Source organism: Canis lupus, chromosome 30 (genome assembly GCF_048164855.1).
Source record: "Canis lupus baileyi chromosome 30, mCanLup2.hap1, whole genome shotgun sequence".
Lineage (NCBI taxonomy): Eukaryota > Metazoa > Chordata > Mammalia > Carnivora > Canidae > Canis > Canis lupus.
This window is the reverse complement of record NC_132867.1, coordinates 35,236,814-35,257,043: the sequence shown is the minus strand read 5'-3', so window position 1 is coordinate 35,257,043 and position 20,230 is coordinate 35,236,814. Positions and strand designations below refer to the sequence as shown.

General features: G+C 41.9%; 1 protein-coding gene and 2 long non-coding RNA genes across 10 annotated transcripts in view; 2 read left to right on the top strand and 1 right to left on the bottom strand.

Moving 5' to 3' along the window:
• HLCS (holocarboxylase synthetase) overlaps nucleotides 1-20,230 on the top strand; it is a 226,340-nt gene that overhangs the window by 77,898 nt on the left and 128,212 nt on the right. For all 8 annotated transcript variants that reach the window (XM_072806923.1, XM_072806927.1, XM_072806922.1 and 5 more), the window contains one exon: nucleotides 2,920-3,191. In XM_072806923.1, the coding sequence (XP_072663024.1) occupies nucleotides 2,920-3,191 (272 nt within the window). The remainder of the gene's footprint in view (nucleotides 1-2,919; nucleotides 3,192-20,230) is intronic.
• On the bottom strand, nucleotides 188-1,190 carry LOC140621341 (uncharacterized). Its single transcript, XR_012021054.1, has 2 exons — nucleotides 1,025-1,190; nucleotides 188-722 (listed from the first exon to the last, which is right to left on the bottom strand). It is a non-coding gene; the product is annotated as an uncharacterized lncRNA (long non-coding RNA).
• LOC140621649 (uncharacterized) overlaps nucleotides 7,650-20,230 on the top strand; it is a 27,674-nt gene continuing 15,093 nt past the window's right edge. Inside the window, exon 1 of the long non-coding RNA XR_012021409.1 lies at nucleotides 7,650-8,039. This is a non-coding gene — a long non-coding RNA (uncharacterized lncRNA). The remainder of the gene's footprint in view (nucleotides 8,040-20,230) is intronic.

Genomic DNA, 20,230 nt, shown 5'->3' with positions numbered 1-20,230 from the left:
CTCAATCCCAGAACCTGGAACCCCGGGATCATGCCCTGAGCCAAAGATAGATGCTTAACTGCTGAGCTACCCAGGTGTCCCTTCCCCATGCATTTCTAACCAATATTTCAAATGTGATGTGCCCAGAACTGACTCTTCCTATCCAAACCTGTTCCTTCCCTCAGTATTTCTGGTGGCAGCTCCATCCTTCTAGGTGCTTAGGCCAGAAATCTTGGGCTCTTTTTTTTTTTTTTTTAAAGAGAAGTGAGCTTTTATTTCCTTGTTTTACAAATAAAGTTGGCCGAATCAGTTGCGTGGGCTCATTTTTGACCCCTTCTTTTCCTCTGACGTCCCAGATGTGATCTGTCAGTGAATCTTGCAGCCTCTACCGCAGACTCGTATGGCCACTGGTGCACCTGTGCCGGCATTATCATCTCCCTCCTGGGAACATCAGAGGGTTCCTGACTGGTGGTGTCTGTTCCCACTTGTTTGCTTCCCCCTTAATCTGTTCTTGGCTAAGTGAATGATCCTGCTGTGACTGTGACCAGGAAGTCACCACACCCCCTTTCTTGAAGCCTCCAGGGCTCCTCATTGCCCCCAGAGTGAAAGCCCGAGTCCCCACGGTAGACCTGATGGCTCTGTCCGGTGTGGGTGCCTCTACCCCCAACTCTATCCACTTGTCCTCCTGGCACTTCCCTGCTGCATCGTGCTCCCTTGGAGCCTCTGCTCCTCCTTGGAATTGTCTGTATAAATAAAGAAGAGTGATGTGATTCCATATGTTATGTCATCCTACCTTCTTTCTCTCCATCTCTCCGTCCTGGGTTTGTCTGCCTTCTGCACAATGGCTTACCTCCAACATTTCTTTTTTTTTTTTTTTAATTTATTTATTCATGAGAGAGAGAGAGAGAGAGGCAGAGACACAGGAGGAGGGAGAAGCAGGCTCCATGCCGGGAGCCCGATGCGGGACTCGATCCCGGGACTCCAGGACTGCGCCCTGGGCCAAAGGCAGGCGCCAAACCGCCGAGCCACCCAGGGATCCCCTTACCTCCAACATTTCTTATCTCTCCTCTCTGCTTATCATCTCTCCTTGGCACTTAGGACTTACTAACGTTTGATGTCTTGTGCTGCTGAATTTTTCAAAATTATCTGACTCCCATGCTAGAGTGTAAGCCTTTTGAGGATGAGAACTTTGGCCCCTTTGTTCAATATTGAAGCTCAGAACTTAGAATGTTTATCATATGGTAGGGACCTTATAATATTATAATGCTTGTTGAATAAAGGCACAGAACATTTTACTTGAATCTGATGTTTTTATCGTAGTTAATGCTTATTTTACCATTTTCATGTGTATGTTTTATTTTACCTTTTTAACACCTTTTTTTAATTTTTAAAAATATTTATTTAAAAAAGAGAAACAGTGTGTGTGAGTGGGGGAGGGGCAAAGGGGGAAGGAGAGGGAGAAGCCGACTCCGTGCTGAGTGTGTAGAGCTTGACACAGGGCTTGATCTCATGACTCTGAGGTCATTACCTGAGCTGAAACCAAGAGTCGGTACCTTAACCAACTGAGCCTCCCAGGCATCCCAACTGTCTGATTTTAATACATTTGGTATTGGCCGCTCGGGGTAATAACTCCTCTCTGATCCCATGTTTCCCTGGTGCCCCACCTTGTACCCCACCCTGAAGGGAAGTCCTCCAGGGCTCGAGAGGATGTTGCAGCCTTCCAGGAGCCTCCAAGACCCCTTCTTGTTTTAGGAATTAGAACTCTGTTCTGGGTTAGGCAAGGTTTCTGGAAGATTCTATCTCCCTCCCAACCCTCTCCCCCCTGGACCCATATTCAGACAAAGAGAAAGCAGCTGTTGGGTTCCCCATTATTTTCTGATGTAAAAGTCATGTCCTCCCCACTACTGGTGACCTGTCAGTGGCTGGTGGTGGTCAGCTTGTCTAGGAGAACAGGGTGGAGGTCCTCCAGTGGTAGAGAGTGATAGCTATTGTCTTAGTACTTTGTCTTCCCTGGCTGGATTTCTTTCTTAAAGATTTTGTTCATTTATTCATGAGAGATACACAGAGAGAGGCAGAGACACAGGCAGAGGGAGAAGAAGGCTCCTCGCAGGGAGCCTGATGTGGGGCTTGACCCCAGGACCCTGGGATCACACCCTGAGCCAAAGGCAGATGCTCAATCACTGAGCCATCCAGGTGGCCCTTCTGTGACTGCTTTCACTGGCATTTTACAGTATTTCCCCAGCCTAGGAGGAGGAATTTCCTTGAGAGGCGAAAGTATAAAGCTGTACATTTCCTGCAAAATGCACAGACTAGAGAATTACTAAGGAGCTCTAGAGCTGGAGAAGACTTGAAGGATATAGGACATAGTGCTGGATAGAAAATTTAATAAGGAGCTATATTTTTTTCTTTGGATCCTGGCTTCTGAATGGTTTGCAGTTGACCCTTGAACAATGTGATGATTAGGAGAATCCCCCCCCGCATCCCTACCAGTGTAGGTTGAAAATCCACAGCATATAATTTTGCCTTCCCCAAAACTTAACTGGTAATAGCGTGCTATTAACTGGAAACCTTACCAATGGCATAAACGGTCTATTAACCCATATTTTGCATGCTGTGTGTATTATATACAGTATCCTTACAATAAGGTAAGCTAGAGAAAAGAAAAGGTTATTGAGAAAAGCATAAGGAAGAGAATGTAATTTTCAGCACTGAACAGTGTTTACCGAAAAAAGCCCATGTATAAGTGGACCTGCATCGTGTAGACATACTCCAAATACTTCCTGTCTATCGTATGATAGCGTAGATGTTTGGAATATGTTACTTAGCTCTCACTGGTCATGAATTAGGAAGTACTTACATTACCAAATGGCATTTTAGGGAAAGGCTACCGTCACCTAATGTAATGCCAAATTACGACCTCTTCATTTCTTTATAATGCAGGAAATCTTGGACCCTCTTATGCAGTGGCTGGGGGAACATGTGGATCCTGAAGGAGTAATAAAATCCAGCAAGCTGTCCCTTAAGTTTCTTTCATCCTACACGTCTGAAATAGAAATCACCCCATCTGCTCTACCTGTGGTCACAGACGTGGGCACCTTCTCTTCAGAAAATTTTAACCTAGAGATCTACCGACAAAATCTGCAGACAAAGCGACTTGGGAAAGTTATTCTGTTTGCCGAGGTGACGCCCACCACGATGAACCTTCTGGATGGGTAAGTTGTGGCCGGATATTGTGTACCTACTCAGAGGAGTCCAGTTATGTTGATTGTCCTGTCTGACTGGTGCTGGGGGAGAAGGGGTAGAGGGAACGAAGGATTACTCCCAATAATCCCATCAGCAAAAAGATGGGAGTTCCCTTATGGAAGAGGTAAAATGTAGGAAGAAAAATTGAGAAATGTTTCTTGATCACAGGTTTGTACCTCAAAACAAGGGGATTTTGTGTTTTTGTTTTTGTTTTTTAATTTATTTTTTATTGGTGTTCAATTTACCAGCATACAGAATAACCCCCAGTGCCCGTCACCCATTCACTCCCACCCCCCGCCCTCCTCCCCTTCCACCACCCCTAGTTCATTTCCCAGAGTTAGGAGTCTTTACGTTCTGTCTCCCTTTCTGATATTTCCCACACATTTCTTCTCCCTTCCCTTATATTCCCTTTCACTATTATTTATATTCCCCACATGAATGAGAACATATAATGTTTGTCCTTCTCCGACTGACTTCACTCAGCATAATACCCTCCAGTTCCATCCACGTTGAAGCAAATGGTGGGTATTTGTCGTTTCTAATAGCTGAGTAATATTCCATTGTATACATAGACCACAGCTTCTTTATCCATTCATCTGTCGATGGACACCGAGGCTCCTTCCACAGTTTGGCTATTGTGGCCATTGCTGCTATAAACATCGGGGTGCAGGTGTCCCGGCATTTCATTGCATCTGTATCTTTGGGGTAAATCCCCAGCAGTGCAATTGCTGGGTCGTAGGGCAGGTCTATTTTTAACTGTTTGAGGAACCTCCACACAGTTTTCCAGAGTGGCTGCACCAGTTCACATTCCCACCAACAGTGTAAGAGGGTTCCCAAAACAAGGGGATTTTGTGAATCATGACTCTCTTCCTTTGCTAGTGGGCTTTTCAGATGATCCTTGGAAAAAACTTCATGAAAAAATGTCTTCAACCAGTGGCGTTATTACTCAGTTTATCCTTTTATTTGTGTGTGGTCGTAACCGGCGTTTAACACTTAGTCGAAAGTGTTTTGAGGGGGTTAGGACATTTGAACGATAGGTGAACTGTGTTAAATTGAAACAAATTGGAAATTTTGAACGTTTGCAAACCCATTTTGATATGTTCCTACCCAATCCAGTTTGTAAGCGCTCTGTAATCCCATTTAGATGTTCGAGGGTTTTTTTTTTTTTTAAAGATTTATTTATTTATTCATGAAAGACAGAAAGAGAGAGGCAGAGACACTGGCAGAGGGAGAAGCAGACTCCCTGCAGGAAGCCCGATGTGGGACTCGATCCCGGATCCCAGGATCATGCTCTGATCCGAAGGCAGATACCCAACTGCTGAGCCACCTGGGTGTCCCAAGATGTTCGAGGTTTATTCTTACGGAGCTTTCCTTCTTATTTCTTCTGTTTCTTGGACTTCAGTTAAAGTTTAAAAAAACTTAACTTGTCACATCTTGTCAAACAGATGAAAGGCGTTTTCACTCTTAAATTAGTATTAATCAGTAGTCTTATATTGAGATCATTTAAAAAGTAGGCTTATAGAGGGAGTGAATAAGAAAGGCATCTTCCTTCAACATGGGACTAAAGTTTCAGGAATGTAAGATTCCAAAATAAACCACAAAGCACTGGATTCCCAGTTTCTGGGCTTTTTCACTCATGGGACTACACAATTAGATGCGTAATTCACAGTAGGGAAATATTTTGGTCTTTCTTATTATTTTCTGGAATTTGATATGTTCATATAAAATGATGAGATAACCTTAGCATTTTCTTGATGGTCATACTCAAAGCCATGGAACTGGCAGTTTTGTGTGAAGAGTTTGTAGGGGAAGCGCTCGTGTCGCGGGACTGGTAGAGCCAGGCGGGTGTAATGGGAATGGGAATATGAGCCATGGTCATGAACAGTTCTTGTTTTGCCGGGTTATTGTGTGTTGTCATGGGTACTTTCTTTATTAGTGTTCCCAACCTCTTCTGCTTCCCCTACTACCTGGGCCCTTGCTCTTCGACGAGAAGGAAAAAGCCTGTGTTTGTATATGGCACAATCGTTGCGCGTGTGAGCTCTCTGGTAATCCTTTATTACTCAAGAGAACACTATGTTGAAAGGTGACCTGTTATAATTATATTTTCCAAATAAAAGAATCAGACATGGTATTTGCTGTAAGATTTGGGGAGATTAAGTTTATTATTATTTTTTTTAATTTAAATTTTTTAAGGATTTTATTTATTCATGAGAGACACAGAGAGAAGCAGAGACACAGGCAGAGGGAGAAGCGGGCTCCCTGTGAGGAGCCGGATGAGGGAGTCGATCCCAGGATTTCAGGATTATGCCCTGAGCCAAAGGCAGATGCTCAACCACTGAGCCACCCCAGTGCCCGGGAGGTTAAATTTAGATAGAAAAACACTGACACTTCTTGTCCATATTTGTTTGGCAATAGTAAAGAATATTTTATGTTGGGATGATCTTGAGCCACTGGATTATGGCCTCTGAGCTCCTGTAGTGGGCAGCGCATTACAGAGGGGACTGCAAGCCCTCTAGAGTGGATGGCCTGTCGCCTGTGTAATCAGATGGTTGGGTTTCCTTACACCCTTGTGAACACATGTTTTAGAATGGAAAAAGAAATGCCAGGTAAATACTGCTTTAGTACCCTTGAATACTGGTAAGTTCCTTTTTGATAATGAACTCTTTTTTCCCCCTTAAATTCTGTGTTAAGCAGCATGAGTCTGTAAAAGCGTGTAGCTGAGTGTCACAACCGTGGAGTCGGAATCTTCTGTAGGATGAAGTTTTTATTTTTATAAAAGAGAAAAATATTTTGGCTTTTCCAAGGGCATTTAGGAAGCTTCTTTGTTTCTCTTCTTGCCTGGTCTCTGTAGAACACAGAGAATGAAATAGCTTTGATGATTAATGATTAATCCCTCTCCTTGGCACAGAGCAGATATTGCATAAATAAATAGTGGCCGCTCACCGTAACTTACAGATGTCCTCTCCCACTGCTCGCATGGCTTCCTTCCTAACACCAAGAGATAAAGTTACTCACTGCAGCCTCGTGAGTGAGTCAGCAGGCCTGGTGAGAAGTTCCTGGGGGTGGGGTGGGGTGGATGGGTTGTAGTCTTTTTTAGGAGAAGGAATTTGAAGAGGTCACCTTGATGCCAAAAACTCAGTTGTCCACCAAGGGACCATGAGATAGATAGATGAAACATATGGCTTATTACTTTCTAAGAGTAAGACTGAAACCATTTCATTTCTTTTCTTTCTTTTCTTTTCTTTTCTTTCTTTTCTTTCTTTCTTTCTTTCTTTCTTTCTTTCTTTCTTTCTTTCTTTCTTTCTTTCTTCCTTCCTTCCTTCCTTCCTTCCTTCCTTCCTTCCTTCCTTCCTTTCTTTCTTTCTTTCTTGATTTATTTGTTTGTTTGTTTGTTTGTTTGTTTTTGAGGAGAGAGAACATGAGAGCAGGGGGAGGGGCAGAGGGTGAGAGAGAATCTCCAGCAGATTCTGCACCGAGTGGGGAGCCCGATGTGGGGCTTGATCCCTCGACCCTGAGATTGTGACCTGAGCTGAAGTCAAGAGTTACATGCTTAACTGATTAACCCACCCAGGTGCTCCAGGCCAAAACCATTTCTATAGCTAATATTATATTTGATCCCATATGAGCTATCCTCTTGGAAGTACAATCTATTGTGATTATAATAATACCAGCTAACATGTATTAAAACCTTTTATTTTCCAGACACTGCTTCAATGTACTTTATATGTATCAACAAATTTCATACATTATCTCTTAGTGCCTAGGGTCATCAGAGTCCAACTCTGGTTTCATGCCAGCATGTAGAAAGCTGCATATCAGAATTTACTGTATATGGAACTGTTCCTGTTGATTGACCACATCAATAGATCCATTATGCAGAACAAGGAGAATTTTCAAAAGAATGGCCTGGGTCTGAACTCCATGTGTGTTTCTTTCTTTATGTCTCTCACTTCTGTGGCTCTTTCCTAATGGTCTGGAATAGAGGTAAAATTTAAATTAGATAATAGATCTTTATTATAAGGTTTTTTTTTTATGTTTTATTTATTTATTCATGAAAGACACAGAGAGAGGCAGAGACACAGGCAGAGGGAGAAGCAGGCTCCCTGTAGGGAGCCCAACGCAGGACTTGATCCCCAGACCTGGGATCATGACCTGAGCCGAAGGCAAACGCTCAACTACTGAGCCACCCAGGCGTCCCTCTTATGAGGTTTCTAAAATCTTTTTTCTCTGCCTCCAGCACCCCCATGCACTGTGCTGCTGTGAGTGAAATGGAGACCATGAGATACCCTGGGCAGGGAGTGGAAAGTCTCCCTGGGGTGGTGGTAGGTAAGTTCCTGGTCATGCTCTCTAGCCTGGTGTCCTTGGGTTGTGGCTTTGCCTTTTAGGAGGGTCCTGACTGTATCATATTTGAGATATACATCAGAGGGAATGGGCTTCTGACACCCACTCTCTGTGAGGGCTCAGGGTTGGTGTTCTTAGGGTGAAATCACGGCCTTCTAGGTCAGCCTTATGGTTTCCATAGAGATAGAAGTTTCTGAAGACTGTAATAGGCCTCTGATGGTTCTGTGTGAATAACCATCAAAGAAGAATCATGGGCGAAAATAATTATTTGAGTACTAACATTAATTCTGTGTCACTGCCTACTCAGTGCCATTAGAGGTATTTTTCTTATGTTACTAGTGCAAATTGAGGACGATTTGGAAATTTCTCTTCTGACAAATACTTCAGAGGGCATCCTACTTTCTCCTTTGGCTACAAACCCAGTTAACCTACCGTGGCCCTGAGACAGGCATTGAAAGCTTCCATTTGATCTCAAGGTATGAAAGCTGGCTGGTGTGAAAGCCATGCACCACGACCGCCTTCACGCTGGCCCCTAAACTGTGAACTTTAAAGGTGTGTTAGTAATTCAGCAGAGGGGAAGGAGCTCTGGGGAAAGGGAGTAACTGGCGGGGGGAGGGGGTGGAGGGGATAAGGCAGCTGCTTGCTGGCAACTAAATCAAGGCAATTGAAGGGCCTTGTGGGCTCCCCTCTCCAAATATAAGAAGTGAAAGCCATGTCAGTGGGTAATGTTCCCCTAATCGTGGCCGAGCTACCCACCAGTCTGATTAGGACAGATAATTTCACCCTGTATTTCCTGTTCTAGTCATTTTCCCTGGCATGTGTTTCTGACCCTGAAATGGGTTCTCTACTCCATTGTCAGGGTAACCTTTTGGATGTAATGCTGGATTTGATTGCCTTTAGACCCTTTTCTTTTTCTTTCTGCCCTATTTCCTGGTAGATTTTCCTGTGACCAGTTAGCTCAGCTGATTGGGTAGGGCCCAAGGGCATGGGTTCAGTACTGTGTCTGGACCAGTGAACTTTACAATGTCCCACAGTCACGTCCTACAGCTGTGCACCCCGGAAGCCATTTATAAATGTGAGCTATTCGTGGTGGTGGGGTCTACACCACCCAGTGGTGGCGATAGATGGTGCTAATCCATCATCACTGCTGGGAGAAATAACTCCAAGTTGCATGGTTGGGATACTACATTGTGTCTCATCTCATGATAAGTTTCAGCTGTGGAGAAGGCATTAGGCTAGACCACAGAGCTTGGGAGTAACTGAGTTATGATATATATATTTTAAAGATTTTACTTATTTCTTCATGAGAGACACACACACACAGAGGCAGAAGCATAAGTAGAGGGAAAAGCAGGCTCTCACTGGGGAGCCCGATGTGGGACTCAATCTCATGACCCTGGGGATCACGACCTGAGCCAAAGGCAGATGCTCAACCCCTGAGCCACCCAGGTGCCCCAAGTTATGATAATTTTGGAGTTGTCACTTATTAGACTTTGACTCATATCATCTTTTTCAATGACTTTTGCCAAGTCGCTGTCAGATGTTGAAATAACTCCTGTGTGAAGCCACAGTTGATGGTGAGTCAGATGGACACAAACTTGTTGATACTGGTTTCCTTTCATATACTGCTATATCCCCAATAAACACACCCAGGGCGGCCACTTTTTTATTTGTAAAGAATAATACAGATTTCCTTATTAAATAAGTTGTTTATTTTCTTACTATTGTTTAAGTCTCTGGGTTTTTCAGGCTGATGCTTGCCTTCCTCATTCATGGAATAAGCATTTACGACGTGCCTGCTATATGCCAGGCACTGTGTTAGGTGCATGAGGGAGAATGATGGAGAAGGTACTACCCCAGCCTTACAGTGCATTGGAAGACTCAAATTGCAGCGCACATTCAGTCCATACACGTTGTGGGCACCCTTCTTGTTCTGAGCATGAGGGCTTCGGGTGGAGAGAAGCAGGCATATTAGGTAACGTGTTGGAGGGAAGGAAGTAGACTGGTCAGTGAATTTTTTTTTTTTTTGAGCAGTTACTATGTGTCAGGCATCATTCCTTTTTTTTTTTCTTTTTTTTTAAATAATAAATTTATTTTTTATTGGTTTCAATTTGCCAACATACAGAATAACACCCAGTGCTCATCCTGTCAAGTGCCCCCCTCAGTGCCCGCCACCCAGTCACCCCCACCCCCTGCCCTCCTCCCCTTCCACCACCCCTAGTTCGTTTCCCAGAGTTAGAGGAGTCTTCCATGTTCTATCTCTCTTTCTGGTATTTCCTACCCATTTCTTCTCCATAAATCTCCCGGTCTGGTGAGCAGAATGCTAGAACTGAATATTTTATCGCGCCCTGGCTCTGTAACCGTGGCAATATCCCTCCCCTGGGCCTTGCTCTCAGCTGTGAGATCTGGGGCGCTGTACCCTCCCTCGATCAGGCGATCTTCCTGAGTCGGCCTCTTTCACCAGCCAGCCTTGCTCCAGCACCTCTGGAAGGCTGAAATGGTTTTGTGAATTAGGCTCACTTTGCATGGGAGACAGTGGACTTCCTGCAGGCAAATGGAGTGAAATGGAAAAACAATCCCATAACACAGTTTTGGAAAACATTTTGGGGGAATCACTTCGGGGAGCACTGCCACCATCATTTCAGAAAGAGGATTTTTGTTTCAGCATTTAGGGCCCATCCTAGCTTCTCGCCACTCTGCATGTGTGTCTACTCAGTCCCAAATATCTCTTTTCCCTTTTCTGCTCTTCTGGTTCTGTTCCCCTAACTTGCTCTCCTGCACACCCTCCTCCCCTGAAGTCGAGGCCTGAGAGACAGAAATTGGGCTGGAACTAATTTAATGGCTGAGTGACCTCACAGTAGAGAAACAGCCGGATCCTAATAGGGGTCTTTGTCTACATTTCCACCCTGGCTGGTAGCATGCCAGTCAAGAGTCAAGCTAGAGACACAGGTGGAAGCGATTAGACCTGTCATAAGGTTTGAAAAATTGATTCTGGAGGCGAAGTGAATAGATTGAACTTGACAGTGTTGTCCTAAAGATTCTAAGGGAAAATTCTGTAGTTTAATTTGAAATCCCTTGATTATTCATTAGCTTTCCAGATGGCTTTTGTTGACGTTTTACATATTAATGCCTGTATTGTGTTATTGGTGTACTCTTAATGTGCACATAGGTAATGAGCAAAGAATAAATACATGGGTAAGTGTCCCAAATTAATGGGATGTTGGTATAATTGTGAAATAAAGGGTTTTTAAGAAGTTGATTGCTTTGGAATAATTAGTGTGAGCTTTTTTATGGGCCAATTTGGTACTTCTAAAGTGAAAATTATTGAAGTATTTTAAAGAAACCTTCATTTTAATGTTTACTTCTAAATTAAGGTTTAGAATATAACTCTAGCCTTTGACTCTAGAGGTCACAACTGAAGGGCTGGTGATTTTGGCAAGTTCTCCATCAAATGCTTCCCTCCCCCCCAAATTCAACACCTGAATAAGTTAACCTTTCACATGCCAAGCTCCTGGAAGTGAATTTTGAAGTGGCCCATTATTTTCCAGAGATGCCTCCACATTAATTTTTAGTGTTTTAGGATGTTTGCTTTCACAGTCTGTAGCTGATTTTTTTTTTTTTTTAAAGTGGGGTAAACTCATTGTGAGGCTTGCCATTTTGTGATGGTTGCAACATGTGTTGTCTGGGTAGCATTTTCATTAGAATTGGACCTTCTTTGTCTCTCTTATCATTAAACAACATTTAACTATTGGATAACCTGAAGCGTCCCAGGTTTTGCTGTACAGAAGAGTGAGGGTGAATATAACCATCCAGCGATGGCCATGTGAGCAGTGAACGTCATTGGCTTCAGGGGCATGCAGGACAGGCTGCCCAGCCATGGCGGTGCTTCTTCTGGACCCCACACACAATGGAAGCTCTTCCTCTGGAGCCTTCTTCCAAACACACTGCACAGTCTTCTCATGTTCTCAGTGGTGGTGATTTTTAATCTTTTGAGGGTATGCCAGACCAAAAAACCAAAACCAAAATCAAACCAAACCATACCAAACACAAAACCCTAAAATACTATCGTGAGGTATCCACTGTGGGAAGTATTTGCAGAAACAACTAGTTCCCCATGGTTTACTCATTTTTAATTCCTGAGGATAGGCTTACTGGTTTGACCTAGGGGCTTAGATCTGAGGATGTACTAGGTTGGAATTCCAGTTTTGCCTTTTACTACATGAGTGATCTTAGTGATCAGAAACCATGCAGGCCACCATTTACGTATCCTTAATCTTCATCACATGCTCTTCAGTGGCAGTGCTGTGAATGTCTGTGAAACAGATCAGCATTGTCTTTGCCCCAGATTGTAATATGTATTTTCTTGGGGTGGGGTTTTTGTTGAAGATTTTGGCAGTTTTTTCTCATCATGCATGAAGCATGATGGCTCATCACTAGTTACTATCTTGCCAAAAATGTGTTGTTTTAGTCCAGCTTTTCTTGAAAGATGAGAAAACATAGTCCATTGTCTGTGTTTGTATTACCCTTGAAATATGTGGAGCCAGTTTTTCCCCCTTCTTTTAATCACATTTGTTCTTTTTTTAAATCTTCACAATTTATTATTTTCATAGGTAACAACAGTCATTTGGAAAGAGCCAGAACATCAACTCTTTGAACATTTTCATCCATTTCACGATATGCCTTGTGTATCACCCATATCTTCCTTGAACCCCTAAATTTCTCGTGCTGCTCAGAAATACGTGTTTGATGTCACACGATTGTTTTGAGTTAAACGTCTCAGATAAACTTAAAACTCTGCAGAATTGCTCAGCTGTATACCGCATTTGATACTCATTTTGTCAGATGCCTCTGTTATATTCAAACGAATAATAAAATGCCATAAAGGGTAATAAAGCGAGGTTTGGGGATGGAAAAGGCTTTCAGTAAAGAAGGTAACAGCAAATTCCCTAAACATGTTTTTCCCTGGTTCAGATGCATCTTAGAAAGCCAAGTGTTAACTGCAATTTAGAAGCGAACCGAGTCCTCTGATGGCTGGGAATGTTTTCACGCTTAGTTATTGAGTGCAGAGGAGTGGTTTCTTAATGACAGGGAGGGCCCAGAGTGGACAGATAAGAAATCTGGGGTCAGGGTAGCACATGGTGCTGACAGCATCTCACGCCTCTGAGCATTGCTGGCAAATTCCATGACTTCTCATCTTGAAACGAGCAAACTGTAGTGATGCCCACTCATAGGAATGCCACTCGTGTTGAGAGGGCCAAAGGGAGGGGTGAAATGAGGAGCCCTTTGCTCAGTGGGTCGGTAAGTGCTGGTTGTATCTCCTCTTTGCCCACTGAGATGGGTACAGATGGAGACTGATGATAACCATCTACTCTAAAACACAAAAATGAAGATTGAGAATGTGTCCCAAGGTTCTACTGCAGTAAAAAAAAGTATGACAAGAAAGCAGCATTTAAAAAACTTGGTTATGTGACAACATGGACAGGACGTCATGCTAAGTGAGAGAAGTTGGATGGAGAAAGAGAAGTACTGTGTGATGTCACTTGTATGTGGGATCTTGAAAAGCCAGGCTTGTAAGAACAGAGAGTAGAATGGTGGTTACCAGGGAATGGGGGGGTGGGAGCTTGGAGCAGATGTTGTTTAAGAGCACAAACTTGTAATGAATGAGTTGTTCTTAAGTAAGTCCTCATGATCTAATGCACAGCACAGTGAATGTAAACAGGACCATATGATAATTGTCAAACATACTTTGAGACTAGAACGTATTCCAACCACTAAAAAAAAAAAAAAAAAAAAAGAATAATGTGAGGGGCGTCTTGATGGCTCAGTCAGTGAAACATCTGACTCTTGATCTCAGGGTTGTGAGTTTGCGTCCCGTGAAGGGCATGGAGCCTACTTAAAACCAAAAAACAGAAATGATAAGTAATAGAGGTGCCAATTATCGCTACAATAGCAATCACATTACAACAGATAAGTGTATCCAGTTAACACCTACATCATAAATGTACACAGTGTTATATGTCAAATATGCTTCATTTAAAAAAAGTAAAACTCAATGCAGGAAAAAAGTAAAACTTAGTTTATGAATTCACATTTTTTTTTAAAGATTTTATTTATTTATTCATGAGAGACACAGAGAGAGGCAGAGACACAGGCAGAGGGAGAAGCAGGCTCCATGCAGGGAGCCCGATGCGGGACTCAATCCCTGGACCCCAGGATCATGCCCTGAGCCAAAGGCAGACGCTCAATCACTGAGCCATCCAGGTGCCCCTAGTTTCTAAGTGGAAAAATTTTAAATATTCTTAGATTTTGATATTCATGATCAAGTATGGCCACTTACCTGTATACATGTGAGGAAGTAGAGGCTGAACTGTGGGTTAAAACGTTTGTTTTCGTAAAAATGTGTTAGGTGATCAAGCAGATCTTTTTCCCTTGGCCCCTTCTGCATACCTCTCCCCCGTTCCCTTTCCTCCCCCGACATGGCTTTGTGACTCAGAAAAATTTCTGTTTTTCTTTCACATAAAACACTTACCTGCTTTGGAGGTGAGGGTTGATTTGCTTTCATCTGCCCCTTTAAAATCTTTTACACACCTACCATTTGTCCACACACACTCGGAGCTATGAAATGCCCTTGTTTCTGCTTTTTGTTTTGGAGAGAAGCATGTTCTGTTTCTGCATGAGGGGGATTCCATCACTCTGAGACCCAGACGCCACATTTTTTCTGCATTGCACAAGGGGTCATTCATCATTTTCATTTTTTGTTTGGCTCTCCCACAAGAGTATTCAAATTAGCGAGAAGGAAAATGATGAAGTCATTGCCTGGCAGAGAAGTATTTTCTCGGGATGTGGGAAGGGTAGAGGAGACAAGAGAAGAGGAAGGGATTATGCTGAGGTCTCTCCCTACTTCTTTTTCTGACCTTTGGCTCTAGAGGTCACCTGGATACTAATGTAGTTTTCCCAGCTTAAAATTGGGTAAAAGAGTGTGAACAGAATTTACCCCAAAATGAAACTACATGGTGGGATCGCGGTGTCAGTGACCTTGGAAACTTAGACCGTAATTTTATCTCTGTCATTCTCACACACCAGCTGTGTGATGTTGGGGGAACCACCCAAATTCTCTGGATCCATTTCCTTATCTGTAAAATGAGAGGGTTGTACTAGATCTGTGGCTTGATTTTATATATATATTTTAAGCAATAAAGCCCCTTTTTACATGAACTACCCCCCCCCCCGCCCCGCCCCACCCCACCCCACCCCACGCCATACAAATGGGGTTGGAGAGCCTTCTAGAGCCTGGTTCCTCAGGTCATGGGTGTCAGTCGAGACCACTGGCCAACAAAGTGCCCAAGGTCTTGTCACCTGGACACTCAGGCCCAGCTGACAGGGACAATTAAATCGTAATGGCAGGCTGACATGGTTGACTGAACTGTTTTTCTTTCTTTTTGAAAACAATTTTTAATTAATTAATTTAAAAAGATTTTAATTATTTATTTAGAGTGTGAACTGGGGGAGAGGCAGATGGAGAGGGAGAGAGAGAATCTCAAGCAGAGTCTATGCTGAGGGTGGAGCCTGACACAGGGCCCAATCCCATGATCCTGAGATCATGACCTGAGCTGAAATCAAGAGTTGAATGCTTAGCTGACTGAGCCCCCCAGGAGCCCCTGGACTGTTTCTTTTTATACCCTGCCTTGTTCCAAGAAGATTTAAGGCAATGGGGATTGAAGTATATCTGTTATGAGATAAGCTCTTTCTCCTGTTGTAGGTGCAACTACACAACCCAAAGGGATTATACTGTGTTTCTTTTGTTGTTACTGTGAGTCATGTCAAAGTTATGCACGTATTAGTCATAAAACTCAGCGCCATTCAGTTTTCTGACCTTCCCCAGACTGAAAATGAGAACTGAATGACTGGGCTCCCCTCTGGAACTCAGGGAAGCCTGGCTAGATCCCCTGCCCCTGTTAAGCTAAGTAGCTGTTATCTTGGGGTGATTATCCAGTGATTAGTCAAATGTCTCCAGTTAATAGATGAGTAATGTCTGAGAGAAGTCTCTGCTGGAGTAGCTTGGGTTTCAAACACCCAGACTCCGAGAGGGGAATCTCAGCTTTGGTGGAGAAACTTGTGTATTGCCTGTTAGGATTATAAATCTCTGATGAGAACCTCCCCTTACAAACTATTGTTTCTGTTTTTGTTTAGAAGCTCAGTTAAAAGGCTTCCTGTAGCTTTCTGTATAGATGTCGTTCCTTTCTTTCCCTTCCCTTCTTTTTGTTGCAATGTATGGTGCCTCCCAACTGTTGACGATCATCGGAGGCTGTCTTGGAGTTCTGCAGGCAGGTCAGTGGAGGTGGAACCCCCTGGTAAGATTGGAAGCACTTTTCCTGTTTTGCTCTGGCACCTGGAAACTGTCATGAAACAGATCAAATCCGTTCAGCACAACGTTGTCATAGCTGGCATCTCGTAAACCCGAAATCAGACCAACGATGAATACCAAAACTCTCATGGTCTCTTAGATCTGGGGGTGGCACCTGAAACGCCAGCTACCTGAATGCCCTCCGCACTGTTTCAGATGTTTCTGAATCCTTCATGGTGAGCAACTTTATGGCATTGTTCAATTTACAAATATTTATTGAGCTGTTACACCTTCAGGCAGCTCATCCCAGCATCTTAGGACTAGTGCTGTCCTAAAGGGATGGGTCCTTTAAAACTTGTCCCATTCCAAAGAGGAAGTCTGGCCATGGATCTAAGTCAAGAAAATTTATTTAACTTTCTCCCAAATAATAGTTAAAAGATCTGTTAATTAGTTCAGATGGTTTAAGATATTTGAGGATCATTACTGGCTGTTTTAATCCCCATATCACCTTTTTTCTCAGCATCTCCAGAAATGAACATTTAGTTATATCGCCATTTTGGGGATGAAAACTTTAGGTCTGAAGGACCAAAAGTCTTGACATAAAGCCAGCCAGTGTACATAAACTAATTATTTTTTTCTGAAAGTATTTTTTTTAGTTATAAAAAGAATTCTTGACCATTATGGAAAACTAGGCAATATAGTAATTTATACTAAGGAAATGAAATTCATCTATTACCCCACCACCTACAAATGACCATATTAATCTTTTCGTATATTTTCTTCTAGTCTGTTTTCATCCTACACAATACATGTAAGACTGTGATTATGTTGTTTATGAAATAATCACTTCCCATGCAATCAGATAGTCTGCTAAAAACACGTCTTTTGTTCTGTGCATATAGTTTGGCCATGATTTATTTAAGCAATCTCCAGTGAATGCTCTCCTGTCATTTCCAGCATTTTTCTCTTCTAAATAATAAGCATATTTCTTTTTGAGGCAATGGTTCTGTATAATTCTTTAGTTGACCCCATTACAATATTTCTTTTCCAGAAGATAATTGGAAAATTATAAAACAAAAGCAGACATTGCTAGAAGTTGAATGGGATGAGGCTAATAATACTTGTTGTTTATAACATTTCATGTTATTTCATCACCATTATATAATTCACATTGTTTCATCTTTTGTCCACAGAGATGCCATGCCTTAATAATAGCTGAAATTAATCTGGCATGTACTGTGTGGCAGGTACTGTGCATTACGTGCATTTTCACCATTCAGTCTTTACCAGAACCCTAGGAGATAGGTACCATTATGTGGTTCCCATTTTAAGAAATGAGAGAGCTATTGCTTGGAGGGTTGAAATGGCCAGAGCCATACGAAGAGTTAAGTGGTAGAACCAGCATTTAAAAGATTTGTGTGAGAGCTTTAATTCCTAGCCCCTAATACTATATTATTACAGGTGCTTTGTTGAAATCCTAATACACTATATCCCCCATCCTTCCAACGTCTATGCATATTACTAATCTTGTTATAATAGAAAATCAGATTACCTTGCATATCTAATTCTTGGTGATTTTCTTAAGTTTGTTAGGAGATTTTTTTGTGGAGGGGTATAATGGGAGTCATAGTTAAAGTCCCAGTTCTTGAGCTTACTAGTGAGACATCTTACTTAACTTGTTTGCTCTTCTGTACCATTATCTGTAAAACATGGAGAGTAATACCTATATTCCTGGGTTAAATAGAAGGGTACATGTGAAAGTCTCAGTTCAGTTCCTGGTACTCATGTTGTACTAGGTACTACATAGAAGTAATTTCCTTATTTCCTTGAATTTCAACAGGGATAGGCCATCTCTAATTAGTAATTTCCTTTAAAAATTAGAATGGCATTTTTTTTTCCTTTTAGCTTGTCTAGTTCACAATAACCCTTCAAAGATCAACTGTATGGATATAATGATATTTTCCTCATGTTCTCAAGTTCTGTGAACTTGAAAATAGAATAATAATAATTATCCAATTTGAAGAAGAGAGAAAAAGACTAGGGAAAAAAATCAAGCCTCAGGAACCTGTGGGATAATCTAAAAATATCCAATATATAGTAATTGGCATCCCACAAGAAGAGAGACAGATGAGGCAGAAAAAAATATTTGAGGAAACGATGGCCACGTGATCCCCCAAGTTGGTAAAAGACATGAATTGGCAAGTTCAATATGTTCAGCAAACCATGAACAGGATGAAGCTGATGAAAGTACACCAGAGCACATCATAGTTGAACTGCTGAAGACAAAGATAAAGGGAAAGTATTGAAAGCAGCCAGAGGAAAACATTGCTTTACATGCAGAGGGATGATGAGTTGAACATGCACAATTTATCATCAGAAATCATGGAAGCCCGAAAAGAATGGGACAGTATTTGTAAAGGGCTCCAAAAAAAAAAAAAAGGAAAAAAAAAAAAAAAAAACCCACAACCCTGTCAACCCAGAATTCTACACCCAGCAAAAATAGGCTTCAACAGTGAAGGCAAAATACACTCCCAGATAAAAGGACACTAAGATAAATTGTTATAGTGCAGATACACTGGATAGAATGCCAATGGGAGTGCCAGGGAGTAGAGGGAACTACGCCAGAGGGAAACTTGGATCCTTCAAGAAGAAACGAAACAGCAACTGAGTAAATTTACAGTACCTTTCCCTACTTAATTTCTTTTTTTTTTTTTTAAGATTTTATTTACTTATTCATGAGAGACACAGAGAGAGAGAGAAAGAGAAAGAGGGAGAGGCAGAAACACAGGCAGAGGAAGAAGCAGGCTCCATGCAGAGAGCCCGATGTGGGACTTGATCCCGGGACTCCAGGATTGCGCCCCGGACCAAAAGCAGGCGTTAAACTGCTGAGCCACCCGGGGATCCCCCTTACTTAATTTCTTTAAAGCAGTATGACTTAAAAAAAAAAGATTTTATTTATTTATCTAAGAGCACAAAAGGGCTTGGGGAGGGGCACAGGAAGAGGGAGAAGCAGGCTCCATGCTGAGCAGGGAGCCCAATGTGGTGCTTGATCCCAAGACCCTGGAATTGTGACCTGAGCCGAAGGCTGATGCCTAACCAACTGAGCCTCCCAGGCGCCCCAATATATGACTGTTTACAGCAAAAATTATAACATCTGGCATCACCTTGTGTATGTTGGTGGTGTACATATAACAACTCTAACATAAAGGAAAGTAGAAGAGGAGTAAATGGAACTATATGGTGGCAGTATTTCTACATCTGATGTGAAATGGTATAAACTTGATAGATGTGTCAGTTAAGCATTTATATTGTAATCACTAGAAATGTAAGGCAAAGGGGTGTCCAGGTGGCTCAGTCAGTTAAGGGTCCGACTCTTGATTTCGGCTGAGGTCATAATCCAGGAGATCAAGCCCTGTATTGCATTCCATGCTCAGCGGGGAATCTACTTGAGATTCTTTCTCTCTCTCTCCCTCTGCCCCTCCCCTCACACAAAATCTCTCTTTAAATAAATTAATTAAAAGAAATCTTTTTGCCTTATGAAACATAAGGCAAGGAAGTACAGCTAAAAAGCAAGTAGATAAACTAAAAATCCAAATAATTCAAAAGAAGGCAGGAAAAAAAGGAATATTGGAATGAAAAATAGAAGGAAAAACAAAAATGAACAAAATGTCAGGCATAATTCAGCTAAATGATCATCGACTAAACACTGCAGTTAAAAGAGTGTCAGAATGGATTAAAAAAAAAAAAAAAAGCAAGACCTGAGTATATGTTCTCTTTAAGACTTAAGACATGCTTAATTATAAAGATGTAGATAGATTAAAAGCAGAGGGATGGAAAAAGATATTCCACGCAAACAGCAAGCTTCAGAAGGTAGATGTGACTTTATTAACATCCAATAAAACAGACTTTAGGACAAAGAATAAGGAGAGATAAAGGAATAGTTCATCAGGATAAAAGGGTCATTTCACTGAGAAGACATAACAATCATAGTTGTGTATTTGCCTGATCACAGAGCTTCAAAAAAAATGAGGAGAAAATTAATAGAATTAAGAGAAAAGCAGATAAATCCACCATCACAGTTGGAGATTTGAATACCACTTTCTTAACAGGTGCTAGAACAACTAACCAAAAATAAGTGAAAAACAAAAGATCTGAATAACATTATCAACTTCCATCACCTAATTGGCGTTTATAGAACACGGCATCCAGCTGAATGCACACACTCTTCAAGTGCACCTGGTATATTCGCCAAGGTAGTAAAATATGTAAAATTTGTCTCTATAAAAATGTAAAATATGTCTCTATAAAAATAAAGTGATTGAA